The 22,929-nt window shown below is 43.8% G+C and overlaps 1 protein-coding gene across 2 annotated transcripts; it reads right to left on the minus strand.

The window, feature by feature from the left end:
* Nucleotides 1-26: 26 nt before the first annotated feature.
* Nucleotides 27-22,355, minus strand: MATN3 (matrilin 3). 2 transcript variants are annotated; one of them, XM_010353427.2, is made up of 8 exons: nucleotides 21,919-22,355; nucleotides 14,554-15,120; nucleotides 11,727-11,852; nucleotides 10,503-10,628; nucleotides 8,675-8,800; nucleotides 5,392-5,517; nucleotides 2,564-2,674; nucleotides 27-1,136 (listed from the first exon to the last, which is right to left on the minus strand). In XM_010353427.2, exons 1-8 carry the CDS (start codon nucleotides 22,142-22,144, stop codon nucleotides 1,081-1,083), a joined length of 1,464 nt encoding a protein of 487 aa, XP_010351729.1. In that variant the 5' UTR covers nucleotides 22,145-22,355; the 3' UTR covers nucleotides 27-1,080. The 2 variants fall into 2 exon arrangements, with proteins under 2 accessions (XP_010351729.1, XP_030777413.1); XM_030921553.1 differs by lacking the exon at nucleotides 27-1,136 and having other exon boundaries at nucleotides 2,467-2,674.
* Nucleotides 22,356-22,929: the final 574 nt, after the last annotated feature.

Consider the following 22,929-nt stretch of genomic DNA (forward strand, 5'->3'; position numbering starts at 1 on the left):
ATATCAAAATAATTGTTAATTCAGTATAATTTAAAGAAATATGTTTAATAGACAAAATTGATGAGTCATCAAAAAACAGACATGATAGTATGTAAAGGTAATAACTTTTATTAAAGACAATACAAACCAATAAAAGAATTGAGCAGTGCAAAATTTAAAGGACTGTTTTGTTCTAAAAGTTGCAAGTTTCAAAGCCAAAAGAATTATATGTATCTAATATATAAGTAAATATGTTAGACTTTCACGCCTGTAATCCCAGCACTTTGGGAGGCCGAGGTAGGCAGATCACTAACATTAAAAAGACATTAGATTTTGTCGATTTATAGCAATTTTATAAATATATAACTTTATCACTTGGATCCTGAAGCAAAATAATAAAATCAATTTAGGATTTCTTGTACTTGGTAAAAAGTTTAACACCCTAAATTCACAACTAGTGCTCTTTAGTAGTGCATTTCTTTCAAAGACCAGAATGAATTAAAAATGGCAATGTAATGTTCACTTGATCTGTGTTAATTATTTTTAGATATGTGTATTACAATCTATTATTGATCACATCTTCAATAATACTGCAACAAAATAAGCAAAAAACAAAAAGTGTTAAACAGTTCAAAATTACATTGATCTCAGTTACATGAAGTTGTATGTGTAAATACCTTGTACAATTTGCACTCTCAGTAATAAGACTGATTTATATTATAAATACTATCAAAAGAAACTAGACCTAAAGTTTCCATCATGAATATGGTTGTCTGATATAAACATTTAGAAATTAAATGGCTCAATTAGTAGATAAGGAAATGTTAAACTTTTCATTCTCTTTCCTACCAATCATTTCACAGTCATAACTTAGAGACACTAAAGTTTGCTCTTAATAAGGATCTGCATATTTATTTCCTTGGAAAAATCATGCTGATTCTCCAGAAGATCTTCATACAATTTATCAGGTAATATTCAAGCATTAATACAGGTAATGGCAAATTATTAGCAAGAACATTGGCAATAACAGGTGTGCAAAAGAATGCATGAGTATTAAGTATACCAAGCTGTCCCCATTTCCAGGTGAGAAATTGGAGCAATTTAACGATGTATTTGTCCATATTCATTTACTTGCAACTTCTCCAAAATGCCATCAAGTGGCAAGTTGTTAAGGCCAACACCATTTATTTTTACACATTAGAAAATATAAACACACTTTCAAACACTGCAACACAAGATAAAACGATAATGTCCTATGATAAGTGGGAAAAAAGAGCAAAACTGCTTTCTCACCAAAAGCTGAATTTAGTTTAAAAGTCAAACATCCTGTTCTTCAGAGAGCACAATAAAAGTAGACCACTGCAGTGGTCTTCAGATGTTTTTGTTGATATAAAATTTAATTGGAGCAGCATCTTAGTGTGAGGGATGGGGGAAACAATGTTTATGATGTCTTGATTAAAGGGATAGTTGGATTGTCCCTTTGTTTGGCTCTCTCAAGATTCTGCTCTTCTAAGAAATGCACCTTAGTAGATCTAGGGTAAATGAGAAGCATGCCTTTCTTGTGAAAAGTTAGGAGAATGGTGATACGAAATGAGAGATGGGAAAAGAAAATGCCAACTGATTCCAAGTAGTGTCCTAAGCAAGTGAAGGATTTGGAAATTGATTCTTTCCAATTATCTGTACTTCCCTTAAAAGTCTCTGCATATGCCTAGATGGTACCTACCACAATCTGAATTCCACTCCTCTAGGGTACATAGGAACAGAGTTGTTAACTTGAACTGTTCTGAGAAACTTTTCCCGAGTTACTCCTTTGGAGAAAGAATTGATTTTGAAAGTTTCTGAGATTGTATCGTGTTACATTTTAAAATCTGCTTTTTTTTTTTTTTTTTTTTTTTTTTTTGAGACGGAGTCTCGCTCTGTCGCCCGTGCTGGAGTACAGTGACCGGATCTCAGCTCACTGCAAGCTCCACCTCCCGGGTTTTACGCTATTCTCCTGCCTCAGCCTCCCGAGTAGCTGGGACTACAGGCGCCCACCACCTCGCCCGGCTAGTTTTTTGTATTTTTAGTAGAGACGGAGTTTCACCGTGTTAGCCAGGATGGTCTCGATCTCCTGACCTCGTGATCCTCCCAAAGTGCTGGGATTACAGTCTTGAGCCACCACGCCCGGCCTAAAATCTGCTTTTTGACCACTTGGCTAGTTAAAGTGTACAACTGTGTAATCTGAGATATCACATCCCATTAATCAGCTGACTTACCGTGTACATTTACAGATTCTGAACTAAGAAAGCCATATTAAGGAATCATTAGCATAAATGTTCCACCTGTTATGTAAGAGCATATACAGTTATGGAAAAGCACCAGGGAACAAAATAGGCAGCTTTTACATGTAAATATTGAATGGGTGAAACAGTCTATTAAACCATTAGAAAAGAACTCTTAACGTTTTTTAAGTTGTGTATTACTACTGCTCATACTAAAACCTAACAAATAAGTCACTTGCCTGTGGAATGTCTTAAAGTGTTTGGCTCAATTGTATACCTAGGTTGGCTCCAGGCAGAAGCAGAAAACCATCCAGAAAGGATATGTTTAGTGTTCAGTCTTTGAAGAGACGAGCTGACCTTCTCCTGGAATGCCAGTGTAGCTTCACATCCACAGACATCTTCAGTAGAAACGAGTCTTCGTGCTTCCTCAATGGCTGAAGACAACGACAGTACACAAATATACTATCTAGGAATAGCTATATAGGAATCATAACAAATCAGGAAATCCACAACTGAATATTTCCACCATTAAAGACTTATCTAAGTGCATTTTCCAACAGTTAAAGGGATATATGAACAAACAAAAAGATGAGAAAATACTTATCACAGAAAAATTCATCTTAGGAGACATTGGGAAAAATGTTTATAATTGTCAAAGCTGAGTGATTCTTAAATGAGGGTTCATTATTTTATTCTCTGTACTTTTGTGATTGCCAGAAATTATTCATGATAAAAAGTAAATTTAGAAAAACATGGTTGGTATAGGGGGAGGCCAGGGATATAGAGATAAGACAGTGTTCATGTGATACTGTGTAATTAAGAAAGGAAAATGGGCCTGGTACAGTGCCTTATTCCTATAATGCCAGCACTTCTGGAGGCTGAGGCAGAAGGATCACTTGAGGCAAGGAGTTCAAGACCACCCTGGGCAACAAAGCAAGGCCCTGTCTCTACAAAAAAGTAAAATAGCCAGGCATAGTGGCACAAAACCGTAATCCCAGCTACTCAAGAGGCTGAGGCAGAGGATCACTTGAGCCCAGGAGTTCAAGGCTGCAATGAGCCATGATCACACCACTGCACTCCAGTCTGGGTCACAGCGTAAGACCCTGTCTCTTAAAAATAAATAAATAAAAATAAAACTAGGACAATAGTACTCTATTTGTATGGCCAAAAGGTATCAAAGGTGAAAACTAGGGCCAGGCATGGTGGCTCACACCTAAAATCCCAGCACTTTGGGATGCTAAGGTGGGTGGATCGCTTGAGGTCAGGAGTTTGAGACCAGCCTGGACAACATAGTGAAACCCCGTCTCTAATAAAAACACAAAAATAAGCTGGGCATGGTGGCACACGCCTGTAATCCCAGCTACTCTGGAGGCTGAGGCAGGAGAATCGCTTGAACCCAGGAGGCAGAGGTTGCAGTGAGCTGAGGTCGCACCACTGCACTCCAATCTGGGTGACAGAGTGAACGCCGTCTCAAAAAACAAACAAAAAAAAGATAAAAATTGGTTAAGTCCTGATTTCCTGTAGAGGGCTGTTATTCTATTGAATGGTTTGAAGTGAGAGTCGTAGTTCTTACCAATAAATACTTTGGAACTGAAAATTCAGGTTTGTATTGACATTTAGCCAAATATAAGAGGTGATAAAAGTAATTCCTATTTCTTTCTGTAATTCAGTGAGGCAGCTACTCCTATTCAGTATCAGGGCTCCTCCTAAAGTTATGAATAGAAATAAGAGTAACTTCCCAGGTCTGAGGACTGGTGTATCATCTTCCAATGGAGTCATTCCATTGCCTGAGGACAGGAAATGGTCCTTTGCTGCAACATTTTTACTCTAACATTTTACAAAGATCCAACATAGGGATGGGAGATCATAAATTCATTAAATATAATCTATCATCTATCCACCTGTCTAAATCCTATTGAACCTTTTAGGGACAGCCAGTCCAAATCCCATCTTAATCAGTCAATAAACCAGGAAGTATCTATTGAATATCAACTACCTGTCCATGATCCCTGTATCCATAAGATGGGTACTTATAATACTTGTTCAGTGTCTGTCTTGCCTGATAGTCTCTAAGCTCTAGGACGGCATGGGCTGAGTAGGATATTCTAATTAAAACACTTCACAGAAAATTGTAAACCTGGATTGTAGAAAAATTGAAAGTTGAGAAATGGATCTCAAACTCCATTTCTCAAACCTGGGTTGTAGCAAAATTGAAAGTTGAGAAATGGAGAAATGGTGCTTACAATAGCACCAGAAGGAATAAAATAGTTAGGAATATTTTTAAAAGTACAAGACTTGTACACTGAAAACTACAAAACAATTTTGGAAGAAATTAAAGAAGACCTAAAATAAAATTAAATTAAATTAAATTAAAATGAAAGACATACCATGTTAATGGAATGAAAGACTGTTAAAATGGCAGTACTCCCCAGGAAAAGATGCCTCACCTCATTAGTAACCAGGAAATGAAAAAAGCATCCACTAGATTGGCAAAAATGTAATTCAGCAAAACCAGATGTTGGCAAGAATGTGGTTCTTGGCTTCTGACAAGCAAAAGCATTGAGGGGAGGGTGGAAACGAGTGAGTGCAGGGCATGCTCCTGGACCATCAAACAGCCCACTGTGGCTGGACCAGGATGCAGGAAGAATCTGAATCTGGGGGCAAATGTAGTAGAAAAGTTTTAAAAGCCAGGATGAGAGAAGTAGTTACCATGGGCTGAGGGGAGCGGGTGATGGGCAGTTATTGTTTCATTGGTACAGAGTTTTCTTTTGGGATGATAAAAAATTTCTGGAGATGGATAGTGGTGGTTGTTGCCCAACAATGTAAATGTACTTAATGCCACCAAACTATACACTTGAAAATAATTGAAATGGTAAATTTTATGTGTATTTTACCACAATAAAAAAAATCCAGATTTAGGCAGAAAGTTTAATTATTAAGAAAAATGTGAAAAAGAGAGAAGACAGAAACAGCTCATGGAGGGTAGGCTGCCTGGTGGAGGGGTATCACTGTTTTATTCTGTAGACCAGTGGGAGCCACTGGAGAATTCTGACAAGGAGAAAGAATCACAGCTGTGTCTTAGAAAGAAAAAGGCTTGCTCCTGAAAAAATTTTCCTACCGAAGGAAATGGGCTTAAAGGGCTGATCCTCACCTGAGCATGTTTTCTTGTCCTCATTTAAGGTATAGCCAGGATAACAATCACAATGGTACGATGCGGCCCCATCACTCACACAAATGTGCTGGCAACCATGAGAGCCTAGAGCACACTTGTCACGGACTGACCGCACGTGGCGCAGGAAAAAAAATATTCACACATTAAATAGAAAAGTAAACACAAATGTCTGAGAGAAGAAGTTTCCATTTGGTCCCCGCAAGTGCTGAGAATGCAGTCGTAGTCAGTAGTCAGCAACAGGCCCCATGCTGCAGGAGCAAGCCTGTTTTCTCTTCCCATACCTCTCATCCCTTTGGCCTCACATCACACACATTCCTTTCCTTTATATCTCTTGCAGATATCCAAGGGTACCTTTTCTTTTTTTCTACCCACAGCATTGGGTGGCACTGAGTCTTGACTGTATTCCAGAACTTACCTCCAGCCTTTCCTGATGACTACTAATGCTTCCATCATCCCCAGCTACTCATGGATCATCATCACCACCACCAAAAATAATGTTTGAGGGACCTAGTCGTACATGGAGCTAACTTTGATGCTGCACAAAAAGCACTATATTGACCAAGTGCCTGCCTTCGTAGCTTACAAAGTGGAACAGAAAACATTAACCTGGAGACACATGCACACACACACAAGCACAGATGGGAAAATGATACAGTATTAGTAATAATGATGATGTGTATGATTAGAGAGTGAAGTATGTACTATGTATCACAAATAACATTTCAGGGACAAATGCAGTTTGCCCAAATTTGAGTGGAGAGCAGAGCAAAGTGCCATACTCATCTCATGTTCAGACTGGCCTAGGACAAATAAAGCAGCAATTCTCCTTTAAAACCCAGAAAGTCTTCCTAGACACATAGGTTCCTCCTTTGCCATTGCAGGAACCAAAACAGTTTATTTCCCTCTAACTTTCCTCTTAAATGTCATTTCACATGCAGAACCTTTTGTGGCTCACTAATGCCTATAGAATAGCTTTGTGTGAAATGCGAGGCAATATATAATCTATACATAAAGTGCCTTTCCAATCTTAATATGGCTATTCCCTTTCAGTGCTACAATTTAGATTTTTTTTTCAGCAAAATGCCTTCTAGCAGGGTGTTTCATTTTTTTCACCTCATTCCAGCTTAGTACCCACTCTACAGGTAGCAAATGGACATGCTTCCAGCCCCTGGCCCTGATCTGGGGCTCCACGTTTAATTTACAAGCCTTCCTACCACTAGCAAGGGAAAAGCAGACCATTAGAAGGGATCCGATCCATGGGATGTTCCTCAGCTTTATAGCAGTATTCACTATTACTTTAAAATATATAAATAGGCCAGGCACAGTGGCTCACACCTGTAATCCCAGCACAAGGCAGGTGCCAAGGCAGGCGTATTGCTTGAGCTCAGGAATTCAAGACAAGCTTGGACAAAATGTCAAAACCCCATCTCTACAAAAAATACAAAAATTAGCCAGGTGTGGTGGCATGCGCCTGTAGTCCTAGCTACTCAGGAGGCTGAGGTGGGAGAATCACTTGAGCCTGGGAGGTAGAGGCTGTAGTGAGCCAAGATCACACCACCACACTCTAGCCTGGGTGACAGAGTGAGACCCTGTCTCAAAAAAGAGAAGAATAAAAATATATATATATATGTATAACTAACTTTCCCACTAGTATGTCTTTCTCTTCTGTCCCTCTTCACTCTCCTGTGCTTTGTACACTAAGACAGTATGGCTTAGTGGTTAAGAGCCTATGTAACCACTAGAGCAAGTACCTGGGTTTGAACCCTGGGTCTGCTACTTGCTAGTGGAGTAACCATGGGCAGATTACTTAATCAGTTTCCTTTTAAAGTTGCTGTCAGTATTAAGGGGCATTAGTGTAGCTAAAATGCCTAGAATCCTGCATGGCCTACAGTAGGCATTGAAGAATATGGGATACTGGCATCTGACAGTGTTGTCTGCCTTCACTGAAAATTTTCTTTGATTTATGTTTTTCTTAAAAATAAATTGCTTCACTGTATTCCATACTATCTGTTAGTTGAAATGGAAATTTGTTTTTGGTTTGTTTTCCCAGGTCTTCAATGTTCCTGGCAGCTTAAAGTACCAACTGGGACGCTTGTCACTAGTTCGAGAAGTACAGCCATAGGTGAATTCTCTCTACCCCAACCTTCTTAGTCGTCCTGCCCTGAACAAATTAGCTCAAGCCAGTCCCTGGCCAGTGCCACTTTCCATTTCTCTCCATCGAAACCTTCACCCTCCTTCAAGGCCCAACACCAGCCCTTCGCAGATGCCCACCTCCCCAGCCTCTACAGCCCTTCGTTTCCATCCGTCCCTCTCCCTGGCTCGGTCTCTGCTTTCCTAAGGAGCCGGCTGTCTGTTCACCCAGGCTTCACTTGCTCACAGGCAGAAACTTACGCTTCTTTATATGCTCACAATACTTAGTGCCATACTGGGAACAAAGTAGGTGCCCAGTATTTTTTTATTGGTTTCACCCATGGGACTGGGTGACATGCCATTTCCCTTTGTCTGTCTTGATGAAGTCTGTATCTCCTCAAGGGAGAGGAAAATAAACATCAAATCTAAAACACATTCAATATGCCAAAGCTAAACAACACCTTGAGAGCTTGGAATTTCTCTCAGGAGTGTTTTTACATTTATAAATGCCACCCTGTCCTGCCAGTAAGTTTAAATCAATTTAATGAGGATTAACAGCACTGGCCTGGGTTCATTGGCCAATGTATAAGGCTGAGTTTCACCGATGATTGATCGTCTAGAAACTGCCAAGGAGTGACCGGCCTCAAACTTACTGGAAGATCTGTGTGGATCTAATTCAGGCATTCACAAAGTCTTCTTTACTAAAATCATCCAGCTTTAAGATCAACACTACAGAAAAGTTCCAGGCCAAGTTTTAACTGGAAAAAGATCAGTTCATCCTATCACACCAAATAGTTACTGTCCAGCTGATTTCCACTAAAGTTTTCTCTTTGCTTAAAAGTCTTCAGTGTACAGAGCTATAAAATTTTCCTGGATAAGGACCCTACATTTAATTAGCTTTTCTCATATCCCCCACTCCCTACCTATTTCCCAGTAATTTTCTGAAGTAATCTGTGTTTGCTCCAGTGAGCTCACCACCCTCTGAGCAATGTGTGCCTTCATCTAAAAGTATGGTCGAATGTCTGAACCTTGATTCCTTAAGTTACCTTTAAAAACCTCTTTGCTGGTTAGCTGCAAGTTGGTTTCACTGTAAAAGACCCAAGAATGAAAGAATTGTTTGAATGGATCTTACCTGAACATGTTTTTTTATCTGCATTCAGAGTGTAGCCATCATAGCATTCACAATGATAGGACCCTGTTCTGTCATTCACACAAATGTGCTGACACCCATGGGTACCCAAAGCACATTTATCTTGAGCTGTGAAACAAAAATTCAGGAGACAAGAAATAAAAGGTGGAAGAGTATTTTATTACCCATGGATAGAAACCTTATTTGCAGCTGGAAACATATGAGGAAAACTTACTGGAAACGATTCAAAGCCATTGGCACTGTTTTTTTCTAACTAGAAGTTAACTGAGTTAAGTGAAATCCTGCACATACAATAATTATTCTCTGACCTTCCACAATTGCTTTTCAAAATCATCAGTATTGAGTTTTTATAACCTAAGTATCTCATAAATACTTTCTAAAGCACTCCTTTTAGCCTTATTGTACTTATCCCAACTCGGCAGGGCAGGATACCAACAGTTGTGCGGGTAATTACGCTAGATTCAGAAAAACACAGAATTAGAGTTTCAAGAAATTGTAGTTCAACCCTCTCCTGTTTTTTAAATGAGGGAAAGGGGCACAAGGGAGACCAGTTGATTCAGAGCAGCATAAAAACTCAAGACAAATTTTCATTCAATGCACTTTCCTCTGTACTGATATATTTTTAAACTATTTTTTACTTTTAAACTTTTCATCTGAGATAATTTCAGATTTATGAAAAAGTTGCAGCTGGGCGCGGTGGCTCACACCTGTAATCCCAACACTTTGGGAGGCCGAGACGGGCGGATCACGAGGTCAGGAGATCGAGACCATCCTGGCTAACAAAGTGAAACCCCATCTCTACTAAAAATACAAAAAAAAAAAAAAAAAAAAATTAGCGAGGCCTGGTGGCGGGCGCCTATAGTCCCAGCTACTCAGGAGGCTGAGGCAGGAGAATGGCATGAACCCGGGAGGTGGAGCTTGAAGTAAGCCGAGATCGCGCCACTGCACTCCAGCCTGGGTGACTCCATGTCAAGAAGAAAAAAAGTTGTAAAAACAGTGCAAAAATTTCCTCTACTTCACCTTGTTTCCCCAAACAGTAATTTACATAACCATAGTATGATTGTCAAGCCAGAAATTAACATTGATACAATATGATTTGCTAATCTACAGACTTTATTCAAATGTTGCCATTAATGTCCTTTTTCTGGTCCAAGATCCAATCCAGGATTCCACATTGCATTCAGTTTCACATCTCCTTTGTCCTCTCCAATCTTCCTAAGTCTTTCTTTGTCTTTTATGACTTTCATGCTTCTGAGAAGTACTGGAAAACTATTTTGCGAACTAAGAATGTCTCTCAGGTTGGGTTTGTCTAATCTTTCCTCATGAAGAGACCTGAATTTTTAGCAAGAATACTACAGTTGTGCTGTTGTGTCCACAGTATTGAGCCCAGCATGTCAGGTCATCCATGATGTCACTATGTGTCATCACTGATGATGTTAACTTTGATCACTTGATTAAGGTGATGTCTGCCAATTTCTCCACTGTAAAGTTACTGTATTTCCCTTTGTAGGCAACAAGTACCTTGTGGGTTGTTATGTGATTTCAACCTACTAAATTGTCTGTAGCATTTGGGAAAGATTGTTTGGGCTGGATACAGAGAAGGAAATGAGCAACACATTTATATATTTGGGCCGAGATACATACATGTTACCATTTCTGATGTTTTGGATAAAACTTAAAAATGGGAAAAGCTTAAGGTGGCAAGAGAGGAAAACACACCAACTTCCTAGTCAATGTGACCTGCCCTTCCATCACTGGGTAGGTAGGCAGATAGCTAAGTAGCAATAGTAAAGACTCCTCCCTCACTTACCTGAACAAGTTTTCCTGTCTTCATTCAAGGTATAACCTTCATAGCACTCACAATGATAAGAGCCACTTCTGTCGTTCACACAGATGTGCTCACATCCGTGGGTGTTAAGAGCACACTTATCAAGAGCTATCAAAAGATGATTGGGACAAATGTAAATGCATGCAGAGCATGGCAGAAATAAATAATTATGGGCCACGCCACTTACACACACACACACACACACACACACACACACACACACACAGAGAGCTAATGAAACAAGGGAGGGGCAGCTGGGAGTTGGGAGCCAACCCTCTGGTCTTGGCTCTTTCACTAAGAGATCCTGTGGCATGGGTACGTTTTTTCCCTTATGTCCATCTCAATTTCATTACCTATAAAATTAAGTTATCTCTAAGCTTTCTTCCTCCCAAAAACATTTTTCTAGGATTAAAAAAAAAAAAAAAATCTAATTCCCATCCCTCATTGACTCCATGTACGTATCTATGTACCAGACCAGTGAGGACCCCTCTAACTTTTTTGCTGCTTCTAGATTCCATGAGCATCTATGACTATAGAGAGGAAGAGGGTAGCTTGTATGTAATTAAATAAAATCCAGGAAAAATTTCAAATCCTCAAAAGGACTAAGAATCTTGGACCCTTTTCTTTTCCTTTTTTTGTGTGTGTTTTTTGTTTTTTGTTTTCTGTGAGACAAGTTCTTCCTCTGCGGCAGTGCAGCAGAGGCTTTATCATAGCTCACTGCAGCCTCGGTCTCCTGGTCTCAAACAATCCTCCCCCCTCAGCCTCCCAAGTAACTAGGACTACAGGCATGCACCACCACACCTGGCTTATTTTTTTTTATTATTATTTTTTGTAGAGATGGGGTCTCACTATATTGTCCAGGCTAATCTCGAATTAGCCTCAAACTATCCTACCATCTCCACCTCCCAAAATGCGGGAATTATAGGCCTGAGCTACTGCACTCAGCCCGGACCTCTTTCTTAGTAGCCTTTTCTCCTACAGTTTTATTTAAAACTTAAAAAGTATGGAAATAAGCTGATTTATGTATCATTTCACTTTTCTCCCTAAGCTCCTTTTCAGGGAAAACTGCTGATGAACAACAGTAAACCAGCCAAAAGGCAGTTAGGTAAAAAGGGGTCAAAGAATCACAGCACAAGGCCAGTCCAAAACCTGGAGCATAGGTTTCCAAGCATTTGATTCAGTCACGACCCCCTACCCAGGTCTCACCTGAACACGTTTTCTTGTCGGCATTCAAGGTGTATCCTTGGCTACACTCACAGTGGTGCTTGCCTTCCCCATCACTGATGCAGACGTGCTGGCACTGGTGTGTTCCAAGCACACAGGGGTCCAACGCTGTGCAGAGGAAGTTTACAACAGTCAGCACTGACACTTAGGAAACATCTGAGATACCTTCTTCCATGTCAATAGACATTGCTCTCCGGGCTCCTTTCTGAGTCTATCTTTACTTCACTATAAAAAAAGGTTATTTGTTTTCTGCCTCTGGCTTATTAGAAATGCTCCTCTGAAACTAGAAATGTTACTAAATTAAAAGCACACATCTTGCTATATAGACTTTCTCAAGGGAGAAAGGGAATTTGGAGTTTGGAGCTGAAGCCAAACACATAGGCCAGGCAATTGGATGTTTTATTTGGCTTATCCACCTCCCCATGAAAAAAAAAGATTTGTGCTTCCCCACCACAAGAAATGGGAGAACAATAAAGCACAGCCTGAAGTGACGCAAGCTACTTGTCCCATTGCAGCCAGAATCTGAATTCCAAGGTTCTATAGTCTATGTCTAAACAGAATTCTCACACAAGTATGGGTCTAAGCCTAGAATAAACTCACAGGTGGGCAGTGGTACATCTTTGAACATACAAATGGTCTGGATAACTGTCTTCTGAATATGTAAGGTGGGTGAAGTCATCCATACGCTAAATTCATAGTGAACTCATATGCTAATATAAACAGGTTAAAAGAAAAGAACAAAATAAAATGACATTACATTAGCTAAACTACATCTCCATCTTATTGCTCCTGGAGCCATTTATATCTCACTGGATATTTTTTTCCTAGTGCTTTTGAAAGATGAATCAGCGGATCACGAGGTCGGGAGATCAAGACCATCCTGGCTAACCTGGTGAAACCCCGTCTCTACTAAAAAATAAAAAAAATAAAAAATTAGCCGGGCGAGGTGGCGGGCGCCTGTAGTCCCAGCTACTCGGGAAGCTGAGGCAGGAGAATGGCGTAAACCCGGGAGGCAGAGCTTGCAGTGAGCTGAGATCCGGCCACTGCACTACAGCCTGGGCGACAGAGCGAGACTCCGTCTCAAAAAAAAAAAAAGAAAAATGAATCAATGAATTTAGTCATTTCTGAGAAACCAAGGAGGACTGTTGGAGGAGGCGGGCCCCTCCTGTGGCAGGTAACCCAGCCTCCACTGCCCTTGGCAACAGGACAAGGCTAATATTTTTCCAACAAGGGCCTTTTCACGGAATGATCTTTCCAACCCGTTGACTACAACAAGCTGCCACTCAGTCTCTTTTCCATAGAGAGGACATTTTTTCCCTCAGAACAAGCAGGTCTTTTGTACCAGAAGGAAAAGATTGCCACTCACCACTTGTTACTTTATAGCCCTCGAAGCCCAACCCCAGGTGCTAGCTTTGAAACCCAACTTTGCCACAGACCAATATGTTGATGGAAAAGCTCTCACCCACAAGCATGGAGTGGACAAGTGACTTCCTGGGAGAAAGAAAGCCACTTTCTTTTTGGAAACGAATGAATGCCAAGTAGATGCCACCAAAGCCAGTGATGGCTTGTGAAAGCCCAGTGTCCTGGGACAGGAAAGACAAGGGGATCCCAGCCAAGTCTGACTGCAATGAGGCCAAACGTTGCCCCAGAGCAAGACTTCATCTCCCTTTTCTTGACAAACCATTGATGGCTGGGTTTCACATTAACTTAGATTAAAAGTCTCCTTGAAATTTACAATTGTAATTAATTATTGGTTCATTTGTTTGTCTCACCGCCATCCCCAAAATGTTACTTAATGGTAGGGAGAGATTACCTTTATCTTTGTATCATCAGAGATCAATAAATATATGCTGAATAAATAAGTGTGGAATAAATTATATTGCAAAAAGGTATCTATGTTTAAAAATTCACCTGAACTAGAAATTTGTCCACAACTGCTTGGATATTCATAAAGAGGCATCAAAAGATTATCTCCAGATAATAAAAAAATAAAGCATGAGTCCCACAGATCATAATTCTGATCAGTGACTAAAAATAAATTCCAGTGTTGAATGGATCTGTAGTCCTAGATTTGGTCAGTTCATGCTAAAAATTCCAATAAAATTAGCATGTCCTTATTCAAATTCCATCCTAAAGGATGGAAGGAGTAGCAGAGTAACGGAATGATTTTTTAAGATCACCTTGCTTTCTTTCGAGTGAGCTGAAACCCTAATCTGCCTTGTCCCTGAATCCTGTTCTTCAACAAAGAGTAATCAGATAAAGAGCCCAGTCTGAAAACCAGAGCATTCACTCAATGCACGCTCGGGCTGACGGTGACACTGGAATAGAGGCCTGCTGACTCCCCCAAGGACAGATGCTGCTCCCTGTCTTCTGCAGGAGAACAAACAGAGTTCTGTTAGATCTAGAGATGGTAAAACTAAAAAAATATGTATCGGGGGAAAAAATGTAGTGGTGGGGCAGAGGGGACAAGGAGAGGCATCTTGAGTTTTGTTTTTCCTGACCCTGACAGGGAACAGCAGGGTCATTTATCCTGGATATTTGCAGACCTTCACAGTTCTAATGCAAACATGAAGATTTTATGAGCAAACCAATTCCATATAATGCAGCTCTATATTCCTAAACCAATAGAGTGTGTTTAGCTTGGTCACGCACATGTGTGCGTGCGCACACACACACACACTGGATATAGTTAAGTTTTTCATTAAATTTCCACAAAAAAAAAAAAAAAGAATAATACTCTTTTTCTCTGGGTACATAATGTCTGAACATAACATCCTTTCTAGTTGGAAGCAAAGACTGACCAACTTACCACAGAAGGTTTCCTGGAATCTAGAGGAAAGTTTCTCAATGACCCCATAAGTCTCCACGTAGAAAACATGCTCTTCTAGGGGCTCACTGGCCATCATCTTGAGGGACTCCATGTCTGCCCGGTCCACGCCCACAGCGTAGAGCTCAATACCAGATGCTCGGGCCCGAGCCGCCACCTCGTTCACCTGGTCCTGGGGCCTACCATCTGTCACAATAATGGCCACTTTAGGGATGTTAGAAGAGGGCCCTCGAGCCCCTGCCTCCACTGTGAAGACTTCATCCATTGCTGTCTGGATGGCCAGCCCTGACATGGTGCCTGTTGACAAGGGTGTGATTCGACCCACAGCCTGCTTCAGGGACTGCTTATCCGTGTAGGCCTGGAGTTGGAACTCGATCTTCACAGTGCTAGCATAGTTCACCACTGCCACCCGCGTGTCAGCCGGCCCAATGTTCAGAGTGTCAATTATCCGGGAGACAAAAGTTTTCACTTTGGTGAATTCCAGGGGCCGTACACTACGAGAACTATCAATGAGAAACACCAGGTCCAAGGGCCTGCTTTTACAAACACCTGCAAAAGACCAAGCAATGATCAGACCACAATTAGAAATGCGATAATCCTCACTTCCAGAGAACTCTGGGATTCCAGGAGGCCAGGCAAGGCAACATCTCCTGACCCCAACATCGCCACTGCCTGCAACCTTCCCCAAGACCATTGGGGTGTTGAAAGCACCAAGGACTTCAGAATTCCCTAGTGAGAATTCACCTAGAGGTGTGAAGTTTCCCCAAATACCTCACCTGCAGGCTGGCTGAACCCTGAAATTTCACTTAGAACCTCATCCCTCTGCTTAAGTTTTGCTCCCAAGGACCCTCATGATTCCTGAGAATTAAAGGATTCCAGATGTTTCTTAAGCACCTTGGCTATCTGGAGCAATTGGATAATGTGTCCCTGAACCATGTAAAAGGCCTTGGGCCCTCAGGGACAGCCTCACTGCCAACCACTGTGCCCAGGCCTCAGGCAATGGAAGTCTGAGGCAAGGCACTCAGGGGCTCTTCTGGTGGCCCCCCTCTTTTACTACACTTCTAAGGGGGTGAAAACTGCTCCAGAGTATCCCTGAATCCCCCCTCCATCTGGCCATCATTCCTGTTTAGTGAATTTGGGGGCTCACTGAAGCCCTGAAAATTGTCACTCAAGGCTCTTTCCTTTCCTAATTAAAAGTAGAAAGAGGGACCCAGGTGAGGTGGCTCACGCCTGTAATCTCAGCACTTTGGGAGGCTGGGTGGATCAGCTGAGGTCAGGAGTTCAAGACCAGCCTGGCCAACATGGTGAAACCCCATCTCTATTAAAACTACAAAAATTAGCAGGGCATGGTGGCATGCGCCTGTAATCCCAGCTACTCAAGAGACTGAGGCAGGAGAATCGCTTGAACCTGGGAGGTGGAGGTTGCAGTGAGCTGAGATCACGCCATTGCACTCCAGCCTGGGTGACAAGCGCGAGACTTCATCTCAAAAAAAAAAAAGCAGAAGGATACCAACTTAATCTTGTATCTGTTTAGTGCACTTCCATCTTTGTGAGCATGTCTCGTAAGAAGCAAGGATTGTGATCTGGTATCTACCCTACTGCCCCATCAAACTCTCTTGGTCATCTCTCTTTCATGTATTCATTCACCAGAAACATTTTTTGAGGGCCTACATGTACGAAGCCCTGGAGCTACAAAAGCAAATAAGCCAGATTCCCCACCTTCAAGGAACTTATCTCTTTTCTACACTAAAGTACCTGACATACTATAGTATCATAGTACATCAGTACGTTTTAGTGTTCATCTATTCTTTCCCAGTCTTTCCTGTTTCCCCCAACCCCTGTTTGCACACCCTCTGTCCTCGATACAAAAATCAAATCCACAAGTCAGGACGAGACAAGAAAAAAGCCAATTACTGCCGGGCGTGGTGGCTCAAGCCTGTAATCCCAGCACTTTGGGAGGCCGAGACGGGCGGATCACGAGGTCAGGAGATCGAGACCATCCTGGCTAACACGGTGAAACCCCGTCTCTACTAAAAAAATACAAAAAAAAATTAGCCGGGCGTGGTGGTGGGCGCCTGTAGTCCCAGCTACTCAGGAGGCTGAGGCAGGAGAATGGCGTAAACCCGGGAGGCGGAGCTTGCAGTGAGCTGAGATCTGGCCACTGCACTCCAGCCCGGGCGAGAGAACAAGACTCTGTCTCAAAAAAAAAAAAAAAGAAAAAGAAAAAGAAAAAAGCCAATTAGTAAACTTCTTTTTCTCTTTTCTTTTTGAGGTGGAGTCTTGCTCCGTCACCCAGGCTGGAGTGCAGTGGTGCAGTCTCGGCTCACTGCAACCTCTGCCTCCCGGGTTCAAGCAATTCTCCTGCCTCAGCCTCCTGAGTAGCTAGGACTACAGGTGTGCACCACCACACCCAGCTAATTTTTGTATTTTTAGTAGAGATGGGGTTTCACCATGTTGGCCAGGCTTGGCTCGAACTCCTGACCTCAGGTGATTCTCCCACCTCGGCCTCCCAAAGTGCTGGGATTACAGGTGTGAGCCACGGTGCTCAGCCCTAAACTTCTTTTTCAAGCCATTCCCCCTTCTCACCCAACACACATGCACATGCATACAGGCATTACACGCATGCAGCCCTCAATGGAAATGAGGTCCTGGGGCATGAAGTGTCATTCAAGGCTCTTTCCTTTCCTAATAAGGAGGCAGAAGTTGATGCTACTCTAAGAAGGTAATTTACTTAGTGAGTAGGAAAAAAAGGTAGATTCAAAATTAATGCCTAGACTAAGCACTTTATAGGAAAAAAAGAAAAGAAAAAAACCTTACCTGGAACAGCCTACCTTATGTTTCTGTCTAGTTTTCTTTTAAAAGCAGAAGATTATCTTCTTGTTTTTAGCCTGCTGCTTGGAGGTATTTAATTAACAAAAATAAAATCTTCCTTTCAGTAACACTTTAGGAATCACAAGGTACCAACACATCAACCCTGTGAAACTGGAGGTGCAGAGGTGGTTTTTATACTCATTTTGCAGGTGAGAAACCTGAGGTTCAAGGAGTTGTGAGAACTAGAAAGTAGGTAGAGCATGGATTGGACTCCAGGTTTCCAGACTCCAAGCCCCTGCGGGCTTGCTACTGAATCCCAGTTACCTCTCTCTGAGGCAACATTTCCTCCACAAAAGTCAGCATTCTCTCATGTATTCAGTAAACATCCTGCTTGTTGACTTTGAGCCACTGCCCTGAAATATGCTGTACGTCATGTATTTAGTTAAGTCAAAAGGAATTAAACCCAGGCGCAGTGGCTCGCGCCTGTAATCCCAGCATTTTGAGAGGCCAAGGGAGAAGGATCACTTGAGCTCAGGAGTTCTAGACCAGTCTGGGCAACATAGGGAGATCTCATCTCTACAAAAAATTTAAAAATTAGCCAGGCATGGTGGCAGGCACCTGTAGTCCCAGCTTCTCAGGGGGCTGAGGCAGGAGGATCACTTAAAGCTAGAGAGTCAAGGCTGCAGTGAGCCACGATCGCACCACTGCACTCCAGCCTGGATGACAGAATGAGACCCTGTCTCTAAAAGCAAAAAAAAAAAAAAAAAGGAATTAAAATTCTTTCTTTAAAAAAAAAAAAACTGGCCGGGCGCGGTGGCTCAAGCCTGTAATCCCAGCACTTTGGGAGGCCGAGATGGGCGGATCACGAGGTCAGGAGATCGAGACCATCCTGGCTAACATGGTGAAACCCTGTCTCTACTAAAAAATACAAAAAACTAGCCGGGCGAGGTGGCGGGCGCCTGTAGTCCCAGCTACTCCGGAGGCTGAGGCAGGAGAATGGCGTAAACCCGGGAGGCGGAGCTTGCAGTGAGCTGAGATCCGGCCACTGTACTCTAGCCTGGGTGACAGAGCAAGACTCCGTCTCCAAAAAAAAAAAAAAAAAAACTCCAGCAGCCATAAAAAAGAATGAGTTCATGTCCTTTGCAGGCACATAGAAGCTGGAAGCCATCATTCTCAGCAGACTGTCACAAATACCACATGTTCTCACTCATAAGTGGGAGTTGAACAAGGAGAACACATGGACGTAGGGAAGGGAACATCACACACCAGGGCCAGTCAGGGGTGGGAGACAAGAGGAGGGAGAGCATTAGGACAAATACCTAATCTATGTGGGGCTTAAAACCTAGATGATGGGTTGATAGGTGCAGCAAACCACCAGGGCACATATATAACTATGTAACAAACATGTACATTCTGCACATGTATCCCAGAACTTAAAGTAAAATAATAATAATAATAAAGATCTGAATAGGAAATATTTGTCATCTATTGTCTCTAAGGTTAGCCACTATCAGACTTCAAAAAAAACCTTGGTCTCTACAGTCTTTTATCTTAACCTGAACATTTCCTTTTTATGGATCCCAGGTCTTTAGACAAACTCAACCGACTGTCAACCAAAAAATGTTTAAATTTACCTATAGCCTGGAAGCCCCCCCGCCCACCCACCACCAGCTTTGAGTTGTCCCACCTTTTAGGACCAAACCAATGTATTTCTTAAATGTATTTGATTGATGTCTCATGCCTCCTTAAATTGTATAAAAACAAGCTGCACCCTGACCACCTTGGGCACATGTTCTCAGGACTCTTGAGGGCTGTGTCACGGGCCATGGTCACTCATGTTTGTCTCAGAATAAATCTCTTCAAATATTACAAAAAAAAAAAAAAAACTCCAGAATTTTACTTCATTCCTGGAAAGTCCCATAGATCTAGAGCTAGGAAGAAGAATTATGTTGAAAATCTTTCCTGGAGATGGGTCAAAGTATTTTTGCATAATTAGAAAAAGAAAGGGTGGGGGCAACCTGAAGATATGAACTCTGTAATTGACAGTGCTTTCACCAACACCCAGATGGTGTCCTTATAAATATCATGGCTATGTTCTTATAACTAAACGTGCATGATTCCTTCCTTCTCCACTTGGTTATTCACACCGAATCCTCTAATTCTGGGTGTGGTATGCAGAATAATGCCCCCGCAAAGACATCCACGTCCTAATTCCTGAAACGTGTTACTTTTACATGGCAAAGGGCAGACTTTGCAGGTGTGATTAAGTTAAATACCTCTACACAAGAGATTATCCTGGATTATTCAGTGAGTCAATGTAATTATAAAGTAGAAGAGAAAGCAGAGGAAAGAAATGTGAGTAACTCAATGTGAGAAGGCCTCAACCCTGCTTTAGCTGGCTCTGAGGATGGAGGAAAAAAGCCATAAGCTAAGGAATTCAGCAGCCTTCACGTGTTGGAAAGGGAAGGGAAATGGCATCTCCCCTAGAGACTCCCGAAAGGAATGCAGCCCTGCCGACACCTTAATCTTAGCCCAGTGAGACCAGTGTCAGACTTCTGACCCACAGAACTCTCAGATAATAAATGTGTGTTGTTTTAGGCCACTAAATTCACGGTAATTTGTTACAGTGGCCATAGAAAACTAATACCTGAGGCTTGACCAGTGTGGCAGAAAATTCTGTGAACATCTGGTTCCTTCCTGATTGGTACTCACTCGGCATCAGTCATTAGTTGTTTTTGAATCTAACTCCCATTTACTAAATAACAGCAATTTGATTCCCAGCAACAAAGAAAGAATCTGAATCTCCTAAATGTTCCCATACTCACAATACCACCGAGTCCTTATAGTGCTGCTAGAAATAAAAATCCATAGCAAAGCTTAGCAACTTCTGGTTGCTAAAAGGAGAGAATTTGGAACAGGGTGGAATCTGGCTTTTTTTTTTTTTTTTTTCTGAGACCGAGTCTCCCTCTGTCGCCCAGGCTGGAGTGCAGTGGCCGGATCTCTGCTCACTGCAAGCTCCGCCTCCCGGGTTCACGCCATTCTCCTGCCTCAGCCTCCTCAGTAGCTGGGACTACAGGCACCGGCCACGACGCCCGGCTAATTTTTTGTATTTTTAGTAGAGATGGGGTTTCACGATGTTAGCCAGGATGGTCTCGATCTCCTGACCTCGTGATCCGCCCGCCTCGGCCTCCCAAAGTGCTTGGATTACAGGCATGAGCCACGACGCCAGGACAGAATCTGGCATATATTAAGGGATTATCATTCATGATCAGTTTTGAACTCCAGGTAATAAAAGACTAGTGCAGCTCAGGGGGACACGGCCACCTGGTGCTGAATCTCTCCTTCCTCTTCCAGTCCCATCCCAGAGGGAGGCGGGTCAGGACTAGAGTAAGGTTAACTTCCAGAAGAAAGACTTTCCCTCAATTCCCGGCCTGGAACAACCAGCCACCAGCTGAATCTAACCCTGTGGACCCCGGCACCTCCTGCCTCAGCAGCAATGCTTTTGCCATTTCAAATCTGCCACTTCAAATACGGGGACTGAGTATTTGAGTCAGGAAAAAGTCCCTTGAGCTCCTTCTCAGCTTATCCAGAAAGATGCAGTAGGGGACAGGCAATTCAAATCAGCCTGAGGCATGCAGCACGGCTGGCCAGATGAGACTGCATACCCACAAATGGCCTGGCACAGACTCTCTTTAGCAAGACTGAAGCTCGGCTTTTTGGAAATGAAGATACAATCTTATGTAAACCATATTAAGAGGTTGGTAGGCTAGGGCGGTAGAAAGAGACCCTGCTTGGGATTTCGGAGCCCTGAATTTTATTGTGGGCTCTGACACTGATTCACAGAGTCCCTTCACCTTGATACACCTCAGTTTCCCTTCATGTGCTGTCAAGGGCTGTGTCAAACGACCTGCCCGCTTCGCTGCACTATGAGCTTTGCTCTGCTTCAAGAATCAATTGCTGACCAAAAAGAGAAATAGAATTGTTCGCCAAAGACCCAGAACGTCTTGGTCCTGGGGTATCCTGCGGCTCCTCGGGTCTCCTCCTGGTCTCACACCCCCATCCTTTACCTTCCAGTCTGAGGCAGCCTGAGGGCTGTGGGAGGGGAGGAAGGATCATGCCCTGATATTGGATGGAGATAGAGGGAGTCCATGAGAACTAACAGCAGTCTCGGGAAGGGTTTGCTCACTGAATGGAGAGGTCAGGATTGGGACGGAGCTGGGCAGCAGCCCCTGCGCTCCCCAGCTGCCCTGTGCTCCTGGCCAAATCACAGGGGAGGTTGCTGGAGTGGGAGGTTGCCGGAGTGAGAGCTTCAGGAGACCCACATTCTAGCCTGGACACATGAGTGATACTGGGCATCTCCCTCCCCTTCTCTGGACCTCAGTTTCCCCTACAGGATTCATCCGGGAGGGGCCGGGATGGGCCTCTTTCACCCGCACCACGGTCGGCCTGAGGCAGGGATGTAGCGCTCTTGGTGGATGCCCCGAGCTTCTCCTCCTCCTTCGATGCTCACGCGTCCCTCCCGCCGCCCGCCTGTACCTGCACCGCTGACGCGGCCGGGCTCGCTGGCCCCGGAAGCGGGCGCGCCGTCGGGAGCCACAGAAGAGGGGCGGCGTCCAGGGCTGCCCTCGGGACCTTGGGTCCCCAGCCTCCGGAAGCCCGGGCGGGCCACGGGGTCGGGGGCGGCGAGGGGCGGCAGCAGCAGCAGCGGCCAGAGCAGCAGGAGGAGTCCCGGGAGGCGGCGCGCGGGGGCCGGGCGCAGCATGGTGGGCTCCGCGGGCCTGGCTGTGTCCGTCGGGGGCCTGGAGCCCACGCGAGGCGCAGATTTAAAGATCCCGCGGCCTCGGGCTCCGCCCCGTCCCGCCCTGCCCCGGGGCCTAGAGCGCCAGGCAGGCCCGGGGAACCCAGCCCAAGGCCAACAAGGAGCCTTGTCCGCGCATTCCAGCGGCAGAAACGGAATGTCCGAGCGAGGCGGCCAGCGGCGCGGTGGTCACCTCCCGCCCCTGCCCTGAGCCCCGAGCTGGCTGCAGCTGGGTGGGCTTGGCTGCTGTCGCAAACTCCCTCCTCCCAGTAACACCAGGGCAGTGGGGGCAGCCATCCGCGGCTGCAGCCTGCCCGGCCCTCCACTCTCCCTCCCACCACAGCGGGGCCTGCGCCTCAGGTCCGGGATGGGTACACCTGGGCTCTGCCTTCCCTTCCGCCACTGGTTCGCCCGCCTGGGGCTGAAGATGAAATCCGGCTCCTCACTCTACATTCTTTTCCTCAGCCAAGTAACCCAAGTTTTGCTGTGGGCTCTTGGTTTAAAAAAAAAAGAAAGAAAAGGCCTCACAGATTCTAGGGGCATGAATAAGAACGCTTTCATCCGAGCTTCAAATATCCACAAACATTTGAACTTATATTCCCGGGAATAGAAAGTCAAACATACATTCCCCAGAGAGCCCCGTTAGCTGGAAGGACAGCCCGTACCAACACAGGCTTCAAAGGCTCTCCCGAGACCCCATTTCCTCTCCGGAAGAGTTACCATGGTACAGGGCTGGAGGCTGCCAGGGG

The sequence above is a fragment of the Rhinopithecus roxellana genome, chromosome 17, assembly GCF_007565055.1.
Source record: "Rhinopithecus roxellana isolate Shanxi Qingling chromosome 17, ASM756505v1, whole genome shotgun sequence".
Lineage (NCBI taxonomy): Eukaryota > Metazoa > Chordata > Mammalia > Primates > Cercopithecidae > Rhinopithecus > Rhinopithecus roxellana.

What these genes read in the sequence shown, in the direction of transcription:
- MATN3 (XM_030921553.1), bottom strand. Translation starts at nt 22,144, where the DNA reads ATGCTGCGCCCGGCCCCCGCGCGCCGCCTCCCGGGACTCCTCCTGCTG. An exon ending in AGATAAAAAAACATGTTCAG is followed by an intron (nt 5,518 to 8,674) that starts GTAAGATCCATT and finishes ACGTGCGGTCAG; the next exon opens with TCCGTGACAAGTGTGCTCTA. An exon ending in GGACAAGAAAACATGCTCAG is followed by an intron (nt 2,675 to 5,391) that starts GTGAGGATCAGC and finishes CGTTGTCTTCAG; the next exon opens with CCATTGAGGAAGCACGAAGA.